This window comes from Bombus pascuorum, chromosome 4, assembly GCF_905332965.1.
Source record: "Bombus pascuorum chromosome 4, iyBomPasc1.1, whole genome shotgun sequence".
NCBI lineage: Eukaryota > Metazoa > Arthropoda > Insecta > Hymenoptera > Apidae > Bombus > Bombus pascuorum.
This window is the reverse complement of record NC_083491.1, coordinates 294,438-315,008: the sequence shown is the minus strand read 5'-3', so window position 1 is coordinate 315,008 and position 20,571 is coordinate 294,438. Positions and strand designations below refer to the sequence as shown.

General features: G+C 42.6%; 1 protein-coding gene across 4 annotated transcripts in view; it reads right to left on the bottom strand.

Annotated features, from left to right (window-relative positions):
• Positions 1–20,571, bottom strand: part of LOC132906162 (homeotic protein spalt-major-like) — a 221,973-nt gene that overhangs the window by 57,387 nt on the left and 144,015 nt on the right. For 3 of the 4 annotated variants that reach the window (XM_060958064.1, XM_060958067.1, XM_060958068.1), the window contains exon 1: positions 15,606–16,576. In XM_060958064.1, coding sequence (XP_060814047.1) covers positions 15,606–15,708 — 103 coding nt within the window. In that variant the 5' untranslated portion in view covers positions 15,709–16,576. Of the gene's footprint in view, positions 1–15,605; positions 16,577–20,571 lie in introns of those variants that run through there. The other variant, XM_060958065.1, reaches the window with a different exon arrangement.

Here is a 20,571-nt window from a genome sequence, read left to right as displayed (position 1 = left end):
AGCGACGAGTTTTCTTCGACGTTTACGTTTCTTCTTCTACCGTCGTGCGCATGGAAGAGACTGTTCGATTCGCTGCCAATGCTCGATAATTAGATCGTTTCAGGAACGCCTTCTTCCACTCGGTTTACCAATCGTTGAATTTTTCCGTAGAATCAGCTTCGATAGAATAAAATCTTAGGGGGCCTTCCTCCGACATTCGTGTCTCTGGTTACTACTACCGGTTACGCGCGTCTCGATCGTTGTTTGTTTTATCGCGCGTATGGTGGATCATCTACTTGTCATGCTCCGATTGTTTTAAGATCGCGTACAAGTAGAATTCTTATCGCGATGATATTTTACGTCTCTCGGTAGTTACTTCAGTGGAAATAATGTAACCTTGGTTTACCTTGGGTTACAAATACTATTTGATCGAACGACTAAATAAAGTAAAAACTCGAGCAACTCGAATTAAATACGAATAGCCGTATCGATTGGTCGCGAATTACGCGAAAGAAAACGTTACGATTGAAAAATATCGTTCACCGAATTAGCTATCTAAAAATATTTACATCAATTTGATGTGTCGCATTCACGCGATAACGTTTAAGCAAGAAGGGTAATTCGATGTCTAACGCGAGATAAACACGTAATTGTAAGTTCTAGCCATGATAAGTACTTGTGTAATTTGAAAAATTTCCTTCGTGTTTCGATCAGCAGCGAATTCTTATTTCGAAGCAAATGTCATAGAAACTAAACACACGTATATTTGCTATATTTTGGTATTCCGATAACATGCTAAATTTGTATACATATGATAAAAAATATTTCATTTTCTTAGATAACTATGCTAATGTTAAAAGTGATATACATTCGACGCAAGATAAACACGTTGCTAAAGTTCTTTACAGAGGAACGGAATCTTCCTTTGGCAAATTTAATCAATTAAATTCAAGATTTATTTACCTTTCATTTAAATAAAATCCCTGATACACGCATGAATCCACAAATGGATATATAAATTTGAATATATCAATGATATAAGAAGGAAGGAAAAAAATACATTTCCTTAGTTATTAATTTATTCGAAAGTTATACGTACGTATCTCTGGTCGTCCTTCGTGTGTTTTTTTTTCTTTTTTTTTTTTTTTATTCGTTTATCGTAATTCATTTGAAACGAATTCGGTTAAAATCACGATTACGTTACTATAAATTGCATGCAACGTTACGATCGATCCGGGCTGACATTTTCTCCGTTTCTTCGTCTTTGATCGATCGTTTCGACATTGTCCATCTATTGCAAAACTAAACTATTATAATTTCAATAAAGTCAGACAGAGATAGGACGGCTTAGAGTATATATAATCGGCTACTGTTTGCGAAATCGTGATAGAAAACCAAGTCGTTACTTTCGATCCGAGTCTAGCCTAGCGTATAGCCAGTGTATGCGTTCGCGACACGATAAATCGATCTATCAATAAACTACCTGGGATCATCGACCGACATGACAGCGCGACGCTGATCCTGTGGGCCGGTCGTTGATGCGTGCAACGCCGACCGCCGGTTTCTCTGTATTTGCATATTTCTCGCGAATGTCTATCGCGGCTCCGAAATAGCAGCACACACCAACCGAGAACCATCGACCCATGATGCGTCCTAGCCACAATACGAAAATATCGAAGCGGGCGCAACGTATTCGCGAATGGATGAAAAACGCGCGGAATCCGCGCGATTAATTTACGATCTTGGAACTGGTTTGTCGGCTCGATAGTTTGCTCGTTCGCGTATTATTTCTCCCAGGGGTGGCGCTTTCCGGCGGCAGTTTTTGTCCGATCGCAGAGTCTCCCTTCCATCTTCTGGGTTCGCCTTTACGATATCCGAATGTTCCGAATTTTCTACATTTCCTACATGTTTTACATTTTCTAGATTTTCAGAATTTCATCGAGACACGCTCCATAGTAGATACACGTAAATAGTTGCGAAGGCTTATTTCGCAAACGCATCTCCGAAGATTTCCGAGCTTTCGATGATTTAACTCTGCCGATAGATCGTCGAAAGGTTCATTCTGTACGAGAGATTATCGTAGTAGTATTTATCGTAGTAAGTATTTATCGTAGTGGATATCCTCACAGTCCGGAAGAAGCTGGCTCGTTCCGATACTTTATTCGGAGCACGCATCACGTCCAAAAACCCACGCTCGTCCTTACTCCTGTCCCAATCGCACATACCTCGTCTTAGTATTTATTATAGCCTATTAGCAGCACTTGCCGTATGTGACTAGAAAAATTTCCTATTATGAACATAAAACGCAAAACTTTAATAATAAGAGGCTTCCTTGGAAAGTAAGCAAATATTTCTTACAGCAGTTATCGATTACCGTAGCAGTTATCGATCGTTCTAGATCGAACGGAAGAAGATAAAAGTCTCGCGAGTTTTTACGTTACGATAAGATTCAAATAGCGTTGCTGCTATCGGCCACCGCGTAAATTAGATTATTAGTAGGAGTCGATTAAAAAACCAGGCTGCTGTTACGCGCCGAAGCGCACAAAGCAAACTTTTACTCCAAACCGATTCACAAGATAGAATATCGCTATGCGTTTATGTATTAGACAAGCTATCGGCTTACTAATACCGCCCGAATTGCAAATTCAATAACAGACGCTAACACGATTCGTGTACGACCATCGGTATCAAATACCATTATCGTATCAACATTTTTCTAACTACGACATACACGCCATTCATAGGTATTCAAACACTTTAGCCTAACGTATGTAGTTTAGGTAAAATGTATGCAAAGTTAAGACGGTTAGAATTAACGATTAGAAGCGGTACTATCTTTTTATAGAATCAGCACGCTCTATAAGTCGAAGCGACTCGAATATTAAATATGTTTGTATTTGTGGAAATTGTATCCACATCGGTTAAAAGAAATCCCTCGTGGCGATCCAAACGCACCGTATTCACCGTGCCATAATCAACGTATTTCACTTTTTTCCACATTCCATTTCTCACGCTCACCTCGCAACGAACGAAGAAAAGAACGAGCAGAAACAAAAGGACAGGTGGATGTTGGCGAGCGAACGAGACGCGTTCGAATGGCAACTCGCGGAGCTCGCGGAGCTCGCGGAACGAACAGGCCGGACGTAACGATGCCGAGCGACACTTATATCGAGATCTATTAATATGCAGTCGAGCTGAACGTTAGACGGTGCTTAGTCTCTTGTCACGCGTATTACACACCCGATACACCCCCTTAATGCGTTGTCAACAACACGCTACTCGACACGAGCGTTCGTTCCTCCGTTCCTCCGTCTGTCCGTGGCCTGTCGTTTAAATGGCCAAACTGTTTAACAAAACTGTCGCCAACTAATGATTCTCGAGCACACGATACCGTGTAACCGACAGGCTCCGTCGTTTTTCACGCGATTCGTCTTTCTCTTCGTTTTTTCTTTTATTTTACGATACCAAATCGATTACAATTTACCCGTAATTCGCGGACGAACCGACCGAAATGATCAACGTAATTTCTTTCAAATTCCATAAATTCTTCTTTCATTTAAAAAAAAAAACTTTATGCACTAACGTCGGATGACGGGAGAACGTTTACGTCTATCTCGATCTTGGTAAAATATAAAAATAAAATATTTCTTTTATTTTACGCAATCTCTTCTCTTAATTATCTTACGTATCGTAAGCATAATGATCGAAGGAAAATTAATAACCGCCGCCGTTAACGATAATCGGACAACGAAGGAGAAAAAGGAAGAGCAAGAACGGTCGATACGGCCGAATCCAAAGTTTCAGCGACAAGTCGTCGATTACCGCAATAGCGCTATTGCGTAGTGTGGCACTTCCGGTTCTCAAAAAGCGCGTTTCTACTCCGAACGCGTCGATAGAGATCTTCGTATTATCGTATTATCTCGGATATCGACATAACGTTTACTCGCGACTTATCTTTCCTTCGCGTAGCCTGGTTTCTTTATTACAGCTTTATTTGAGAAATATTTGCAATTATAATACTTTTTCTTAACGTTCCGTTGATTCACGGCGCTGTATCGCATACGTATCGCGTACGTTTTCACGCGTTTCTATCTCGCAAACTAAAAATTCTATCTCGTATCGAAAGAGCGCTTGCTTTTTTCGCTTTTGTCTCTCGCGCGTTTCCGAAGATTCTGCCTTTCGATCTTTCGAGTATCTAAGAAATTGACTTTCACCGTTTTCTATAGTGATTTATGGCTTTAGTTCGAACGCGGTGTTTCTCGTTTCCCCACGCGTGTTAGGCCTATTAATGCGTAATTTGTTTTAATGTAAACGCGATAGAGAATCAAAGACTCGCCACGAAAGGATAGTTGAAACACGAGGGATGGTTCGGTTATCTCGAGATGGAAACGTAATAATTAAGACGTATGTGTGTATATATATATATATATATATATATATAGGAATTACGGTGACACGAGCGAGCGATAGGACAAACAGCGAATCTAAATTTCCTTTCGACGTTCGATCGGTTTAATCGGCCAGTTTCGTATCTTTCAATTTTTGACCTGATCGTCTTTCGACAAATTGGAAAATTCAACGTAAACGCATAATCGGTGATGCTGCTGCGATCCTGACAAAAATGTTAACGCTTCGCGTATCGGTGGAGCGACGCTCGGCGTGCCTGGAATAAAAATTTTATAACTTCTTTAATTTATAGCATAATAAAACGAAACTTGGAAATAAAAGTTGTCTCGTCTCTTTCGAGAATTTTTAGTAGTCTGGCTTTGATGTATACGTAAATTCCATATCGTGTCTTGAACCCTGAGTAACGCACAGCCGTGGTTTAACGTATTGCTCCTGTAATAAATATCTAGGTTCGTGTACGTACTAGGTTCGCGTATCACGATTATTATTCCACGTATTTCCTCGTCGAAGGATATGTCAATATTGACTTATGGACGAACTTATCAATAACTATCGGTAATTCACGAATCAAACTAATCGTGTACTGTTATTATTTTCACAATGTAAAGATTCGTAAACTAAATCGCTAGGGTCGATGGATTTACAAATCGGATCGTCGTTATCAGTCGTATCGTTATTGACGTGGACCGCCGATTTATAACATAAACCGTAAGGCTATATCTCCTGTTGCTTTCCAGATTGAACAAACTATCGCTGGCAAACACAGAAAAAGCTGTTATTTTAGAAAAAATCTGACGATCGAATAACACCTACTGTTTTTCTTCAAACATTTTTGATGGAGATTTCGCTAAAAATATATATATATATATATTTTATAAATATTTTTATAAATGTATATATATTTTACACCTACTGATCAAGTATAAATCAAACGATTCACGACATTTTGTTAAAGAGTGACATTCGACGTTACGATAAACGCAGATACAACGACGCGAAAGAAACGTAAATTTGTTTGCGCGATGAATAATTTTCACAGAGTATCGCATCCCGTTCGATTCGATGTAAATTTGAAAAACTCAAAAACTCGTCCATCTTCGACGGAGAAGTGTATTTGATATTAACGCGTTTACAGGATTTCTTTTCTTTTTCCTTCTTCCTATTTTCGCACGATAGATAGGTATGCTCGTATAATCCATATTCGCTGTTGAAACTGCCTTTAACGTAACAAGAGAATCTTCTCTTAAATCGTAGGAAAATCGTCGCGAAAGAAAGTTGCCGATCCCTTTGGCATTTACAAGTTTCTTTCCTATCGAAGCCGCGATTTCGACTCCTCGTCGTTTTAATCGCGATCAACGTTACCCGTTGCTACACGCTCTATTCTCCGCGATTTGAATTCAATCGAGACAGTAACTTGGATTCGCGGCGGCAAACACGCAAACGCATAACGATGTAACAATTATCGCAAAATATCGTGCGATACGTAGATACAAGGTTATCGAGCTTTATTAGAAATACCGTGCCAAGTATGCAATTAGGTCGAATTAGAAATTAATCGAATTGGAAATACGAGTAACGAATTAAAGTATTAAATATCAAACGTAACGCGATTAATAACATTCGAGCAAGTTCGAACGCGATTCTATATTTTCGTGGCGCAAGAGCACTGGAAAACACATTTGTCTTCGAAAGTAAAGACATTAAGTCGTAGTAACCGTGTGATCGGCACGAAGATGGAATTCAATGGTCGTTTCAATGGTTCCAACCATGATATATGGCGATAAATATTCTTAATATTTATATAATCGACCATCGGTAAGAAAATCGGTAATAAGCATATTTTGAGATACCGATCGATCACGAGTAGACTTCAACTTCTTTGCTGAAACGAAGCATCAGGAAAACAACTCTAGTATCGAGGAAGAGCGAACCTGTTTGAACGTATACTATCGTATGATATTTAACAAGATTCAATAGTTTACACGTTCGCGCGTCTTTTACGCTTGAAAAACTAAAATACACAAGTGGGAACAGCGTTGAGCGTAAACGTATCCAAAGTCTTAATTATAATTTGGACGTACGTATGTAAATTGGTTATTTTTGTGCGAATAAAGGGTATTCGTTGTGAAACCTAATAAAACTAGAATGATAGGAAGTATAAATAGAAAAAATGACGCTTTTCTCCTTGAATATAAAATAGAATCTCTACTCTTTATGAGAAACATCGAATACAAACTACTAGACTTTTGCGCAACGAGTCTCCTTCGATCTTAGCAAGCAGTCGATTAGGAGAGACACGGAAATTACATTTGACGAACAACCGAAATAAACGTACGTAGGTATATTCGGATTTCCGTAGAAGAAAATTGCGTTCGAGGAGGAAGCTAAGCGACCAGGGACAAAAGTAAATGAATGATAAATACGTTTATTCGGTAGCCAGGCCAACATATGTTTACAAACATAATTACGTCTTACGCATGCAGTAGCTTCGAACGAACGTAGCTACCCATCGAGATTTAACACCTTACCTTGTAATCGTGGAATTACGTTTCTCGAATACGAACGGTATTAGTGTCACTGTTTAAACAGCGGAGCGGAGCGGAATGACCAGTTAACCGGCTCGGTTAACAAACGTATAAAACAGTCACAGGTATATAAATATTCGTAATCTAAAAATAGCCGATAAGAAATTCTATTCATCGTTTGGAAAATATGATTGAATCGTCGTGCGCAACGGTTCCGAGACAATTTGCCATTACGAATGGCGTCGGTTGGAAAAGAAACGGTTGGAAGGACGCTTGCCGCGGACCGAAGATTAATCGAGAAACACGGACTTCTGCGCGTTCGACGATTCGTATCCCGGGGCACCGGCGATATCTCTGTTTATCGTTTAATCGAAGAACGCATAAGCCGGCCAGTTAACGCGAAATAAATGGCCGACAGCGTTGCTCAACTCGAAAACTGGACCTGTCGATCGGCTAGAACGTTCCAACGATTCCTATCCATCGACATCTTCGCAACGCTCCACCGACTTTCCGCTACATGTTCGAAGAATCTGCGAATAAAGCTCGCGCGTCCATCGAACCAATCTAATCGTTTAAAGGATGTTACTCTAAAGCGGCGAGAATCTCGTATTCCTGGCCATTTGAGGAAGAACACCAGCAAGCCCACGCTGCCGTTGCAAAGAATATTAGATCTATAATAGATTAAATGGCGAAAGAAATAGCTAATCTTGGTCGCATCGGCAACATCTCCAGATCTGTACTCCATGTCAAACAACTTCATTTCCCGGATAAACGTGGAAACGTAAGATTATCGGAACCAAGCGATGGTACTCCCTCTATTTTTTCCATCTTACGAATGATCACTTTTACCGTAATAATCGTTCCACTCTGCTAAATCGTATTTTAATATTAGTCGCTTCTCCTCAAGAGACAGATAGCTTGGAAAATTTGGACGAAACACCAGGGTTTCCAAGATTTATAAAACAAGCGAATCTTTTGAAAAAAAAATTAAAAAGAAAATGCGAACCGTGTCGTTAACACCAACAGGCTGCAAGTCGCCAGTTCAGTAGCCAGTCCGAGTAATTGTGAAATTTTGGAAAATTCGATCGATAGGAGGTAGACTATTTTTCTAAGAACTGTTCACAAGATCGATTGGTAACATCGATCGAGTAACGATATTCGCATTTACCGATACATTTGTAAGCAGGTTTTTATCGCGATATGCGATAGGATTTGAAAAGTTTGGTTGGAATACAGATAAATCGCAAGTAAACGTAGTAAACTACCTGTGAAACGATCGATCGCAAAATTGTTTCTAAAAAGCTACATCGTAACGTCCTATCATAGTACTGTATAACGTAATAACGTAATAACGTAAAAGTAACGGAGATAGATATTTTCATTTGGAATTGAAAGGAATATTTGCGATAAGCGACAAAGTGTTTAGACAGCGAAAGTAGTTGACACCTACCAAACGAAAGAAGATCTCCAACCCGTTGTTCGTTCTCGTCGATAATTTACAATGCAAGTTTTAACAGCTTGCGAACGGGTAAGCCAGGTAATTACGATTGGTAAAAAATGTAATCGAAAACGATGCAACGTACAGGCGTGTTTCTATTTGACGTGATCATTTTTCGTCATCTTAAAAAGAGATAAGAATATTTCCTGAGAAATTGACAATGCACCGTGCACTATGATCGATGATATGGCTTATCGATGGATAACTAATAATTGACAAATGTTTGCGGAAACTTTGTTCGAACTAAAAGGCACGCTTATCATCGAAAACTTTTTTTCTTCGTGACTCAGCGACGCGCGTCCTTTTCTTACGCGTACGATCTATTTTTCGACCGTATTTCTAGAAAATTATCGAATCGCTCTTTCGAAAGGAAACTTTTTCGAAAAGAAACGAGCATATCGTTTAGAATAGAATTTTCGGGAATCTTTGGCGTAAAAAACGATTTTTGGAGAATCTTCAAGATTCTCGAGTTGCGATCGGCAAAATCGTGAGATTCGTTCAAGCTTGTTTTGTTAAACTTTTCGAGAATTTATTATCGAATGTAAATTTCTCGTTCTAACGATGATCGTAAAGTTTATCATGGCCGAGACAGACGCGAAATTTTTAGCGTGCGCAACATCACTGGAAATGTCACTTTTTCTCGCGTACAAACGATTCGATCGTTCTCGATTTTGATTTTGGACCTTTTTAACTCGTATAGTAACGCTTATTTGTTAAGTAGTCGGATCATAGGTTGCATTTAACGTTACAGTTTGTTTATTCAACGATACGACGGCATATAGCATTATTCTCCATAGAATTATTCTTTGAAATATTTTCAAGCTTGGTTTATTTACTTTTCTAGGAAAGCAAGCACCGCTCGCCCTTTCCGTCAAGTTATTTTTGATTTGTCATCAAAATTATCTTCGCAACGCTGGTTGGCTGTCGCGAGACTTAATATTTTAACATTTATCGGACAATTTATCAAATATTTGTCGACAATTTTTAAAAACAGTTTCCAGCATTGCCCATTTTTATCGTATCGTTCGAAGAATACAATTTCCTAGATTTGCCGCAGCGTTCCCTACTTGCGGTTCCACGCGACGAACACCGAACGAAACACAAAGGATATAAACGTTTCGTTGAGCTATTCGGTGACATTAATTTCGAATATTTATCATCTTAGTACATTTTCTTGTCAGTTACAGTTGCACGCGCACACTCGCGCAAGCACAAGTTTCAAAAGTTCTAATATTAAATTATTATAGTTTCTCGAATGCCATTACGTTTGCGTTCAAACAGATCTGAATCGTTGCAACGAATTCCGAATCTTTCTCATCGAATTACTAATAAGTCGTTTTTCATCGAATTACTTTGATCGAAAATACCGAAAATCGCACAGATGTTTCCTCGGCCTATTCTTTCTCGATATTTTCGACAAGTTCGAACGTTTGAAATTGTAACGCTTATAGATAGTTTCTGATTAATTTTTTACAGAATGTCGAAGAAATCCGGTTTCGCGTGGTCGTCCCGTCAAATTCCTGGCGATATCCACCCACAGTTTAGCATTACAAATACCGGAACCTGGCGAAAGACAAAAAATACGAGGATCCAGCAAGCCCTATCATCGCGCCATTCACCGGTGCACTTCTTATCTGCGTTTCTTTTCGGACTGCGTGCCGCGAGAGATTCACGAGGGTTCCGTGAAATTTCACGCCAACAATTCCTTTTTTCTTCCCCTTTTCTCCTTCTCTCTCTCTCTCTCTCCCCCCCCCCTCTCTTTCTCTTCGGCCGTGCAGGATTCGATCTCAAAGGAATTTCACCACTTCGGATACGTCCGAGCTAATCGATTAACCGGTCGACTTTATCGAAAAAATTGCCGCGGAGACTCTATCCGCCGGCTAGCGAGTACGGCTCTTCGCCAAATTGTAACTCTTTTAGTTATCATGTTAATTGCAACGGTTTGTCGAATATTTTACGCCAATGTGACGAACGTGTTTGATAGATCGTGGAAATTGACGATTGAACGTCAAATAATCGAACAATTCCGTAGACGCTGCTATTATATAGCGCTGCTAATTCCAATTGGAAAGAAAAAAGAAAAAAGGAAAAAGAAACAGTCTGCGAATAGAAACTTGGAATAAAATAATATCTTGGATCAATGGTATAACGTATTATTTGCGACAAGCGAAGGCGACTCGCAACAATTACGAACGTTCTTGTTGCAGGATTAGAAAAGTGGAAGATCCATAAATAACACTGGAAATAGATATTCCATGCAAGTATGTATTATATACGTGTATATATATGTAAATGTATACGAAGATGTAGATGTTTATAATCGAAATGGTATCTATGGTAGGTATATGTAATTATGTATAGCGTCTGAATAAACGTCAACGTTAATTTTTCATAAGCATTCGCACGCTTCTAGTAGAGTATTGAAAAGAAAGGAAATGTAAATATGTCACGATAGACTCGATCGTTTTAGCGATAGAGAAATTACTATGTTGAGCAGATTGGCAATTAAAATTAATCGTTTTCTCTGGTTAGTAGGTTAGAAATTTGTTAAAAAAGAGTATAAAGAAAGAGTATCTGACAGAGTGGGTTCTACCGTTGGAAAGACAAACATTCGATGGAACGTTATAGGCTCGGTACAGCAATTACGATATCGCAAAGTACATCGTGAATATGAATGGTAGCGGTTGAAAGAAATCGCGTATGTTAATAAGAAACGGCGTGTATACGTTGGAGGGACGCGAATCATGGTTAAATCATGGTTTCAAAGGGCCTGACACCGTCGCAGCTAAACGGTTAATTTCACGCTAAAATCCTCATCGCCTTCTAATTCCATTAAACCCGATCGAAACCTTTAAAAAGCTGCGCAGTCCACGTTATCGCGTTACAGAACCGTATTCCGCTTTCCTCGCTTCCAGCAAAAACTGTTTACTATTTTGAAGAAAAGTAATTCGGTTTATCGCGGTGAGCTATAGGTAGCGGGTTTGAGAAAAGCGATCGAAACGTTAATGAACATGCCGAATCGATCACCGTTTAACGCTCGAGGAATCGTCGATACGAGAAATATAAACAATCGGTTTGAAGAAATCGCGGACAAAGTATTAGCCAGAAAGCATAAACCGAGTATCGTTTACAGCATTAGCGAATTCGCTAATATATACAGCGTTAATATGTACAGCGTACGTTAAAAGATTTTCCGCTATTTCAAGCGTTTGTTAAGATATTCGGCCCGATTATAAGATATAGCTACGTTGAAAAAGATTTAGCAACGGATTATGCTCTGTACATTTTATTTGTTAATTTATGCCCACGATTTAGTTCCACTATTATGTATCTAGGTTGATTTTGCTTTCTTTTTCTCTTACGTTATTACATCCGGTAATAAATATTATCGCCATAATTCAGCGGAATCTTTATTTATACCCGAACCATATACATGCAATTTCACTCGATTTGACCGAACCGAACGAACGGAGTATTTATCGGAAAGAGTAGAAAATTATTTGTAATTTTAGGGATTACCGCTACTAGATATTCGTCAAGCATTGAAACGAACATTCGCCCAACAAAGTCTCCGCTACGACCTGTTACCCAAACTTTCCCTCCAGCTACGATTCGCGTTTCGTTTACCGGTGTCTGTCGTTCGTTTACTCGCTATTCATATTTCCATGCTGCGCGGAAAAAAAAGCACGGTGGATGAAAAAATTGGCGTAATTACGCTTCGTAAAGAGGAGAAACTGCTATGAGAAATCCGTAAAATCATCGACTTACGTACTTGTTCCGTATAATACAAGCGAAAAGTATTCAGCTCGAGCGGAAAGAATGAAAAGTTTACTTGCAAAAAGTAAATAACGACCACTTGGCAATTACTTTTAAGAGTACGATCAAATTGAAGACACTAATTTCGATGAAATTCCGTGTAACTTGTGACAAATAACTTTCTATTAACCGACAGAAGAAAAACTACTTGAAAACTCGTCCAAAACAATTGGAGAAACTTTACTGCGACGTGTTTCTTTTAATTAAAACGAATTTAATAGTCAACGTTGAATTGATAAAACTTTATCTCGCAAAAATTATTTTAGTACCTTACTTGGCAAATTTATTATTTTATGTACAAGGCCGTCGCAAACCGAATCGATTAATTCCACTTTTTTTTTTTTTTTAACTTTCTAAATTTTATTAAATATATAAAACGAAGATCAAACGAACGTTCAGCCGCGAAGAAAAAAATATCACGTTTCCAGCGGTCAATTTGATGCGACTCGGCAAATTGTTCGTTATGGTTGCCGAACGGTAACCGTACAAATACACGGTACATATTAAGACTGATCGAGAAATTACAAGTTACTTTGATTCTCAAATTCTTACTTTTATCGGGTCGTCAGAATTTTCCGAGTCGGCCAATTTCGTTTCTTCTCACCAATAATTTTCACCGATACCGCAGATTCGAGGCTACCGTTTAATAAATTTCGCCAAATTCAAAGAGAACGCGAAACAACGTAACAATGTCACACCGAGTTGATTAAAGATTTGGCGGATTCGATGCCTCGTTTCTAATTAGAAAATACAAGAGACAGCTAAGTACCTATCTATCGTCTGTGAACTACTTTCGTATTAAAATATTCCATATACGAAGAAATTTCCATGTACGAAGAATTTCGTATTGCGAAACGTTCGATATCTTTTATCATTGGAAAAACGTACAATTTTGTCGACAAATAGACGTCTATGTCGAGCATCGAGTAACGAAACAAGGGAAGTGAAAAAGCAAAAAGGAAAAGAAGCTGAACTGGCGAACAAAGAAATGGGGCACTTACTCGATTATTAGAAGGATAATAAGGCTTAACCTCCACCGTTTGACACAAGTGTCGAGAAGTACGCGTCAATGTTATTTTTGCTGCCTACGTTACAAAGCACATTTCTTTTACGATAAACGTTACTTTGACTCTATAATAGTTTATTGATTCTTTTACGTTTGTCCGAGGCGTAAGAAACTATTTGTCGATGGTATTGGTTGGTTGGATGGAACCAGCGTTCCAAATGAAATTCAAGAAACGAGCAACCTATCGCGCCAAACAAGGAACCACGAATACTGGTTTCGTTTCCTTCGCGGGATAATTCGTCGATCGTCCTAGCGCCACTCGATACCTTCGTTAAAGAAATTACCCATGGATAAGTAGAAATTTAGCAGAGAAAGGAGAATCGCAGGCACGGAACGTCGCTGAAACGCCTGAAACGAGTTCAACGTCGACCTACAGCACGCGCGAACACAAGTGACAAGTGGCCTTAGCGGTCGTCGCGTTTTCGTGCGGGTCATCGCACTCGAGAAACGAGAAACCTGTCCTCGATGTTCGCGTTTCCCAGTTGAAAAGGAACGCGATCGACGAACTGCCTGCTTCTAGTCGAGCACTCGCGTTTCGGGGAAACGCTAAACGCGAACCTGGCAGTTTGCCCCTTTCGATCTTCGCCTGGAATCCGAGCGAGTGAAAAATAACCATCTTCTATTCTTTCGCTACGAAAGGTCGATCGAATCGATGCCATTAGGAACGAGATCGGCAGGATACGTTTCGCGCACTTTCGGCACAAACGGAGAGGATAGGATTCGAAGCGGTGCGGTTGTGACGGGTCGCGCCGCTACGAGTCCGACGGAGAGCTTCTGTGAATCGAGTTTCGATGACACTCGCGGCTGATCTCTTGGCGCGACGCGCCACCACGCCGACGGACACCATTGCATCATCTTCCTTTCCAACCAGTTTTAATCACTTATTTCCTGTAAAAGTGGCTCGAATGTACCAAAATGCACGACATTCGTACGTCGTCGAAGCTCGTTCGTTACACCGAAGCTAAGAGTACGGAATAATCAACGATAGCGCATCGAGCGATAAGTAATAACAAATAACCAACAACTAACGGCTAACGACTAATAATTAATTAACAGCTAACAGTTAATAACCAACAACCAACAACCAACAACTAACAACTAATATGGTAGATAATTGTTACGAGTTCTCGTGTTCCACGATTTATCCAAACAACGATAAATCGTGCTTTAGGGCCTAAACGTCCGTCTCTTCTCTACCATCTCTATCGTCTCCACTATCGTTCGTTATTATTTGCCTGCCTTGGCACTTGACGTTGCTTCTACGTATTACATTTCTTCTCCAAGTTGACAGATATTAGATAACCTGGCTTCTCGTTACGGAATTATCGATATTTCGTCGTAGTTAAATCGACGGCCGTGTAGAATTCAACGCGGCACGAAGGAGAATTTACCGAAGCTCCGCCAACAATTTTTGTGACGTGAAACGGGTGACATGTCCCAGGCCCCCGATGTAAAATTCAATACCTGATGGTGAGCGTTTTGCTTATCTTGGTAGAAGATCTTTTAGAAAGTTGTGGATATCGAACTAGTCGTCTTAGATCAGGACGGACGATAGAAGAACGACGAAAAGATGCTCGAAAGTCATCGCGATGAAACAACGACGTGCGCAACGTCGTCGTAGATGCATCCTTTGCGCGGAAGGATTCCGTATTATTTGTCCGCGGTTGGAGGAGAAGCAAAGAGAATCACTCACGGTGGCATAACGAGCTGCGTATCAATGGGAACGGAACGTCGATGCGATCCAACGAGAAACGATTCCGGATTCGAGTTTCTTTGATACGTAGCTAGGTCGAAGGATCGACGGGTTACGTGGAATTTCCTCGATCGACATAGAACTCTGACAGCGCAACACCAGACAACTGGGTGAATTTTAATCGCATCACGTGGCATCCAAACGGTCGCTGCTTCTTCTCCGCAGACACGATCTCTCATCCAGCATCATTCGTCGTTCTCGTTACTCCGTAACACGTTTGCCTAACCGTTTTCGACCATTGCAAAAACATTTTCACAACGGGACGATACGTGCGTAGAATTCGATTCACTGTTTCGCGACGGCTATCGACATACGGTGAAATAATAGTAGAAAAACGGCTCGACACAGGTTACTCGACAGCATCAAGGTAACAACGGCTAACGACCCTTTCTCGCCTAATCTAACGCACAAGAGCACTGGAGAGAGAGGGGGTGTACGTGTGTGTCGCGCGCGCGTATATATATATATATATATATGTGTGTGCGTGTGTGCGTGCGTGCGTACGCGCTATTCTCCTAGATCCGGATTCGTAGGTAACCGCGCTCGATGATATTCACTTACGGGTCTGGTTCACGTTTCGTACGGCATTGATCAGCAGAGGGCCCTGGACAAGATCCTCCTCGAGGTGGGCACGGCTTGGTCGAGCTTGCTTTCTCCGTGACATTCCTTCTAGCCTGTTGATTGCTTTGGGATTGTTGGCGACCGCGGTGATCCAGTTTGTCGGGGAACGAATCGGGACTAATGTCTCGCTGAGACGGGCCGACACGCGATCGGTCCACGCCGCGGCGAGGACCGCGTCGATTCCGCACTCGACGATTCCGGTCGCAGGTTAATCGAATCACTGCTGTACTTCACCATCGACACTGTCAGGGAGCCACACCTCCCCTCGCGCGCTAATCCACTTCCTGAACGATCCCATGCGGAAAGAACCGGCGACGTTTCAACTCGGCCAGTAATAACACACTCGAGCCATCCCGGAAAGCTGTCGCGGCACTCGTCGAGTTTCTCGAGACGGCACGTGGCGCGCGCGACCAACTCCCTTTTACTCTTCCACTGACGATACGTCGTAGTAACGTGTTTCCTATTTTCTCACACACTCGACTCTTTTTTTTTTTTTTTTCTACCCGTGGATCAGCTACGACACAGACCGGTGTGCGCACGTGTACCACCGAGAGAGCGAGATACTCTGTCCGTCTGTCCACGCGGGACACCGCGTGCGTGCTTACACGTTCGTTCCTGCTTGGCTACGTAGTTGCTTGGCTGCGTGCGTGCGTCCGTGCGTGCGTCCGTGCGTCCGTGCGTCCGTGCGTGATTGCGTGAGTGCGTGAGTGCGTGAGTGCGTGAGTGAGTGAGTGAGTGCGTGCGTGCGTGCGTGCGTGAGTTTGTCGTGCGTGCGTGCGTGGCTACGTACGTGCGCGAACCTGTGTATATGTGTGTTTATGGTTGTATATCTCGCGCGAAATCCGCAGCTCTGGTGCCTCGAGTCGGCCGGACGACGGACGGACCAGCTCTGGGCCTGACGTCGCGGCGCCCCTCTCCTGCGCTGCCCGTCGCGCCATGGTGGGGACGGAGGGGAGAGGCCTGCGCGCGCTTTCCTCCCCGCCGCCCGACTAGCCGGCGCTCCCACCATCGGTCGCGGGCTCTCCCTCCAACGCGACCCACGCTCGCCAGGGGTGGGATCAAGTTCAATGTGTACTCGTGAATCTGAATCAATTCGATAAGTACAGTGGTCGAAAAAAAGTATTCGTATACCGTGAAGCGTTCGACTTCCGTTGCTATTCAACTTACGTATGTGATGGTAAATTAATCGCTTCTTGCCGAGCCAACGTGGGAACTTGATGCAGCCTACGCGGCCTACGCGGCCTACGTAGGCCTACGGGGACATGGTAGCGTTTAACTATGAAATACTAATTCCGAAAGTTCCTCGCGCCACTATCCGCGCCGTGGATCGCGCGCTGCTTCGCGGAATCCACTTAATTTTATGCCGTGCATGCGCCTATTCGTTTCAACGATTTCGTTCGCGTCTTCTTCCTCGCTGCCGCCATTTGTTCCTGCGGATTAACCGTTATTACGGCATAACGAGCATTTGGTGCGGAAAAGAAATGGCTCGTTTGGACGTTTCAAAGGGAAGGGAAATCACGGTGAGAAATCTACGAGATTATCGAGAGCACCGTAGACGGTCTAGCCGCCGTTTAACGTATCGTAAGCAAGAACGAAACGCGTACCCGCGTGCAACCGTGTAACAAAAAGATTCACGTTCGTTGGGATAACTTGCTCGCGATCCTCCCGTTGTTCCAGGTAATCGGTAAAACCAGCGTGAAATACGTTTTCGTTGAATTCGCCCAGCTCTGAAATCCAGTCTCGTCCGCAAATCGTCCAAACGATTTTCGCTTCTAACTTGATCATCGCCGGTTGCACCCAACAAACACCGTATCTCGCCATCCTCCATCCTACGTTTTCCCCCTCGCGATTCATCTTCGCCTCGTTCGCTCCTGCCCGCCATCCGACTAACTTTTATCCATCTATACGTACCGTGTCTCGTTGGATCTTGGTCGCGGTCGTTTCGCCTTCTCGCTTCCTTCTTAGAGAAGAAAATTCCACCGTATTGCTCGAACGAGTCGCTTTCGAAACATTCGTTCGCGTCTATTATATTCTCGGATAGGTTACCAACGGCAACTTACAAGCCCGTTGTCCAACCTATCGATCCCCTCCGATCGCGTACAACCGAAAAAAAAAAAAAAGAAAAAGATGGAATCGTTCGTGTACGGTCATCGCTTATCCATAGTTTGGGCTAAGCGCAGCCAGCAGGTTGAAGGAAAAGCGAAAATTTCCGCGTGACGGGTCCGGATGATTTTCTGCTCGAGCTTCGGTCGTGTTTCTGTGACTCCCCACTCGAGCTAGGTCTCGACAGGTTCCCCTTCCGGCGCGTCTTCGCCCCACCATGCGGCAGGTTGCGCGAGGCGTGGCCTGCGTCACACGCTGCTCCGCCCCCTTATGCATTATTATAGCGAGCCACTCGTGTCTCTATGATTTTATATGCCGCGTGAATATTCCACTGTACTACGGCTTCCCCACCGCGCGTGCCGCGCTCGCCGATTGTATTCTCGTCGCGCTGACGCGGTTTTTATAGCAACGCCGGGCAAACGCTATACACACGATCGTACCGGCGTCCTCAGCGTCCTCGCCTAGTCGTCGGTCTTTTCGCCATCCGCTCTCGTTCCGCGTTATCGGACGCGGACGGAGGTTATCGATGTTTCGCTCGGTGTTTCTCGCCGTATAGCTTTCCTACTCCTTCGGCGCCGGGAAACCTTAGCCTTGGAAATTAACTCTTTCAGCTGCAACCCGCTTTCCCGCGGATACATCCGACGTTCCCTAAACACGAGAATCCTTTTAACGCATAGGTTACGCGTGCATATTTGATCCAATAACTTATCCTACCGATATAGATCTACCATGGTAATTTAAAAGCCACACGAAAAACGAAAAGTAAAAAAAAGAGAAAAAATAAAAAAGAAAACGCGAAAAGGTACGTTCCTTCTCCTTTCTTTTCTATTAACGCGATAGACTCGACGACCCTTTCTTTTTACCAGCTCTTTGATACAAAAGTAACGCGGATAAAATCTTTCCAAAAAAGCTGCTTTACTCGGAAACGTTCGAAACGAGAGGATATGGCAAACTAAGAAGACGAACCATACTTTCGCCAACTTTTCTACTTTTCGTTCGGCTAATATCCACCGATGGCAAAACATTCGATCGCGCCGGTCCGATCGTAGCGAGCTCTAAAAGAAGAAGAAGAAGAAGAAATTCCAGCCAAGTTTCGTTCGTGACACTCGTAACGTTCGTGCGGTTTCTCCGCGCGGTAACTTGCCTATCTAATCGTCGAATAAAAAACCAGATAGCCAGCAAAGTACGTTCAATTTCGTGTAAAATCGAAAAAGACCGTTTCATAGATTTCTCCGTGTATCCGACGCGGCCGACAAATTTATTCCATTCGCTTAATTACGGCAACTTTTGTTTTCCAGAAGAAACGGAGCGCCTGCCTTGCGGAGAATCGACAAACGTTTCCTTCGAATCTGTATTTTCGACAATAGGATAGGTACGTTCAACCCTTAACGTTCGATGCCGAAAAGGCTGTCCGCTGGCTGACTCGCCCCTTCCAGCGACGCGGCAGAGCCGATTCTGGCCTCGTCTTTAAGGTGTCAGCGCGCTTTAATCTTGGAGAGCTTCGGCCCGGCTCCCTTTTACCCGGCTGTTCCGCTTTGAAGCGGCCGGTTATACTCTATCATGCGATGCCGGAGGGAGAGAACAGGTGGATCGTAGGAGTATCGACGATTCGACGAAGAGGGACGGTATGGGGTAAGGCGAGAAGGTCCAAGGTTCAGGTGCTGCCAAAGATCCGCCGTCGTTGCGTGCACTTTTATCGCAGAAAGGATTACCTTCTCTCCCCTCCTATCTCTTTCTCGATTTCTCTTTTCTTCCGAGTTGCGCTTTAAAGCTAGAGTAGAGTGCGGTGGCGATGGCAGGCTCGTGGTTCACGATCCAACAACAGGCGTTTCTTTGGCGGTTTGCGCTTTTCTACCGTGCAGCTTCTTTGCGGTGACGATCGCTTCGAGATGTTCGAAGCACCACCGGTTTCGCGGCTCCGTGCTACATATTCGGTTTTCTTCGATTCGGCGTTCTAGATTTTACCAAACGATTCATCGCGTCGTTGAAATTTTCGTTTTTGTTATCAAGACGGTTCTCTCGTTAAATTACGCGTCTCTACCGTACTCGACCCTCGACGCCCAACATCCTTTCCGTCGAAAAGTTTCAAACATCAACTTTACGATACCCGATGATATCCTACTATAAATCGTGTTTAAATTTTTATACACTCGTTCTTGGATTCGTAGATACCTGTATTCGTGGAAATAGCAGAACGTAACAAGTTTGATTTTCCTTAAACCGTTCAACCCTTTCGTTCGCTCCTTCTTTTTATCAAAGTTTCTTTACGATCTAAAAGCGGGATACGACTTTCAGCCTAATTGCGTGACTCGACCTTTCAGGCGTAGTAACGAGGCATAGCTAGTAGGTAGGTAATTTCACGCTATAGCGTCCAGTACCGTAGCATTTGTCCGTCTTGTACTTTGCCGTATAACCGTATTCTATATCATCGCATCGCTCCAACACGTATGGTGGTTCGACGCGATGTACCATAATTTAGCACGTTATGCCACGTTATTCCGTACGTCGAGCTACTACTATGTTAGATTTCATATTGCATCGTGTTACGATAGCCGATAAAATTGATACATTTCTATTATTAGAAACGAGACATTACGTGCAATACTATTTTAACATTCGTATACAGCGTGCCACGTTACGACACGTGGTTTCTCTTACCGCGTCGTTTTATATCTTTTCCTTACGTAGACACTGCCTTCTCTGTTCGTTAACCGAGTTACTCGCTTTCATCGATAGTTACTCGTTTTACTCGCGAATCGGCTTCCTTCTTTTTCCAACGTTGCAAGTTTACCACCAACGATCT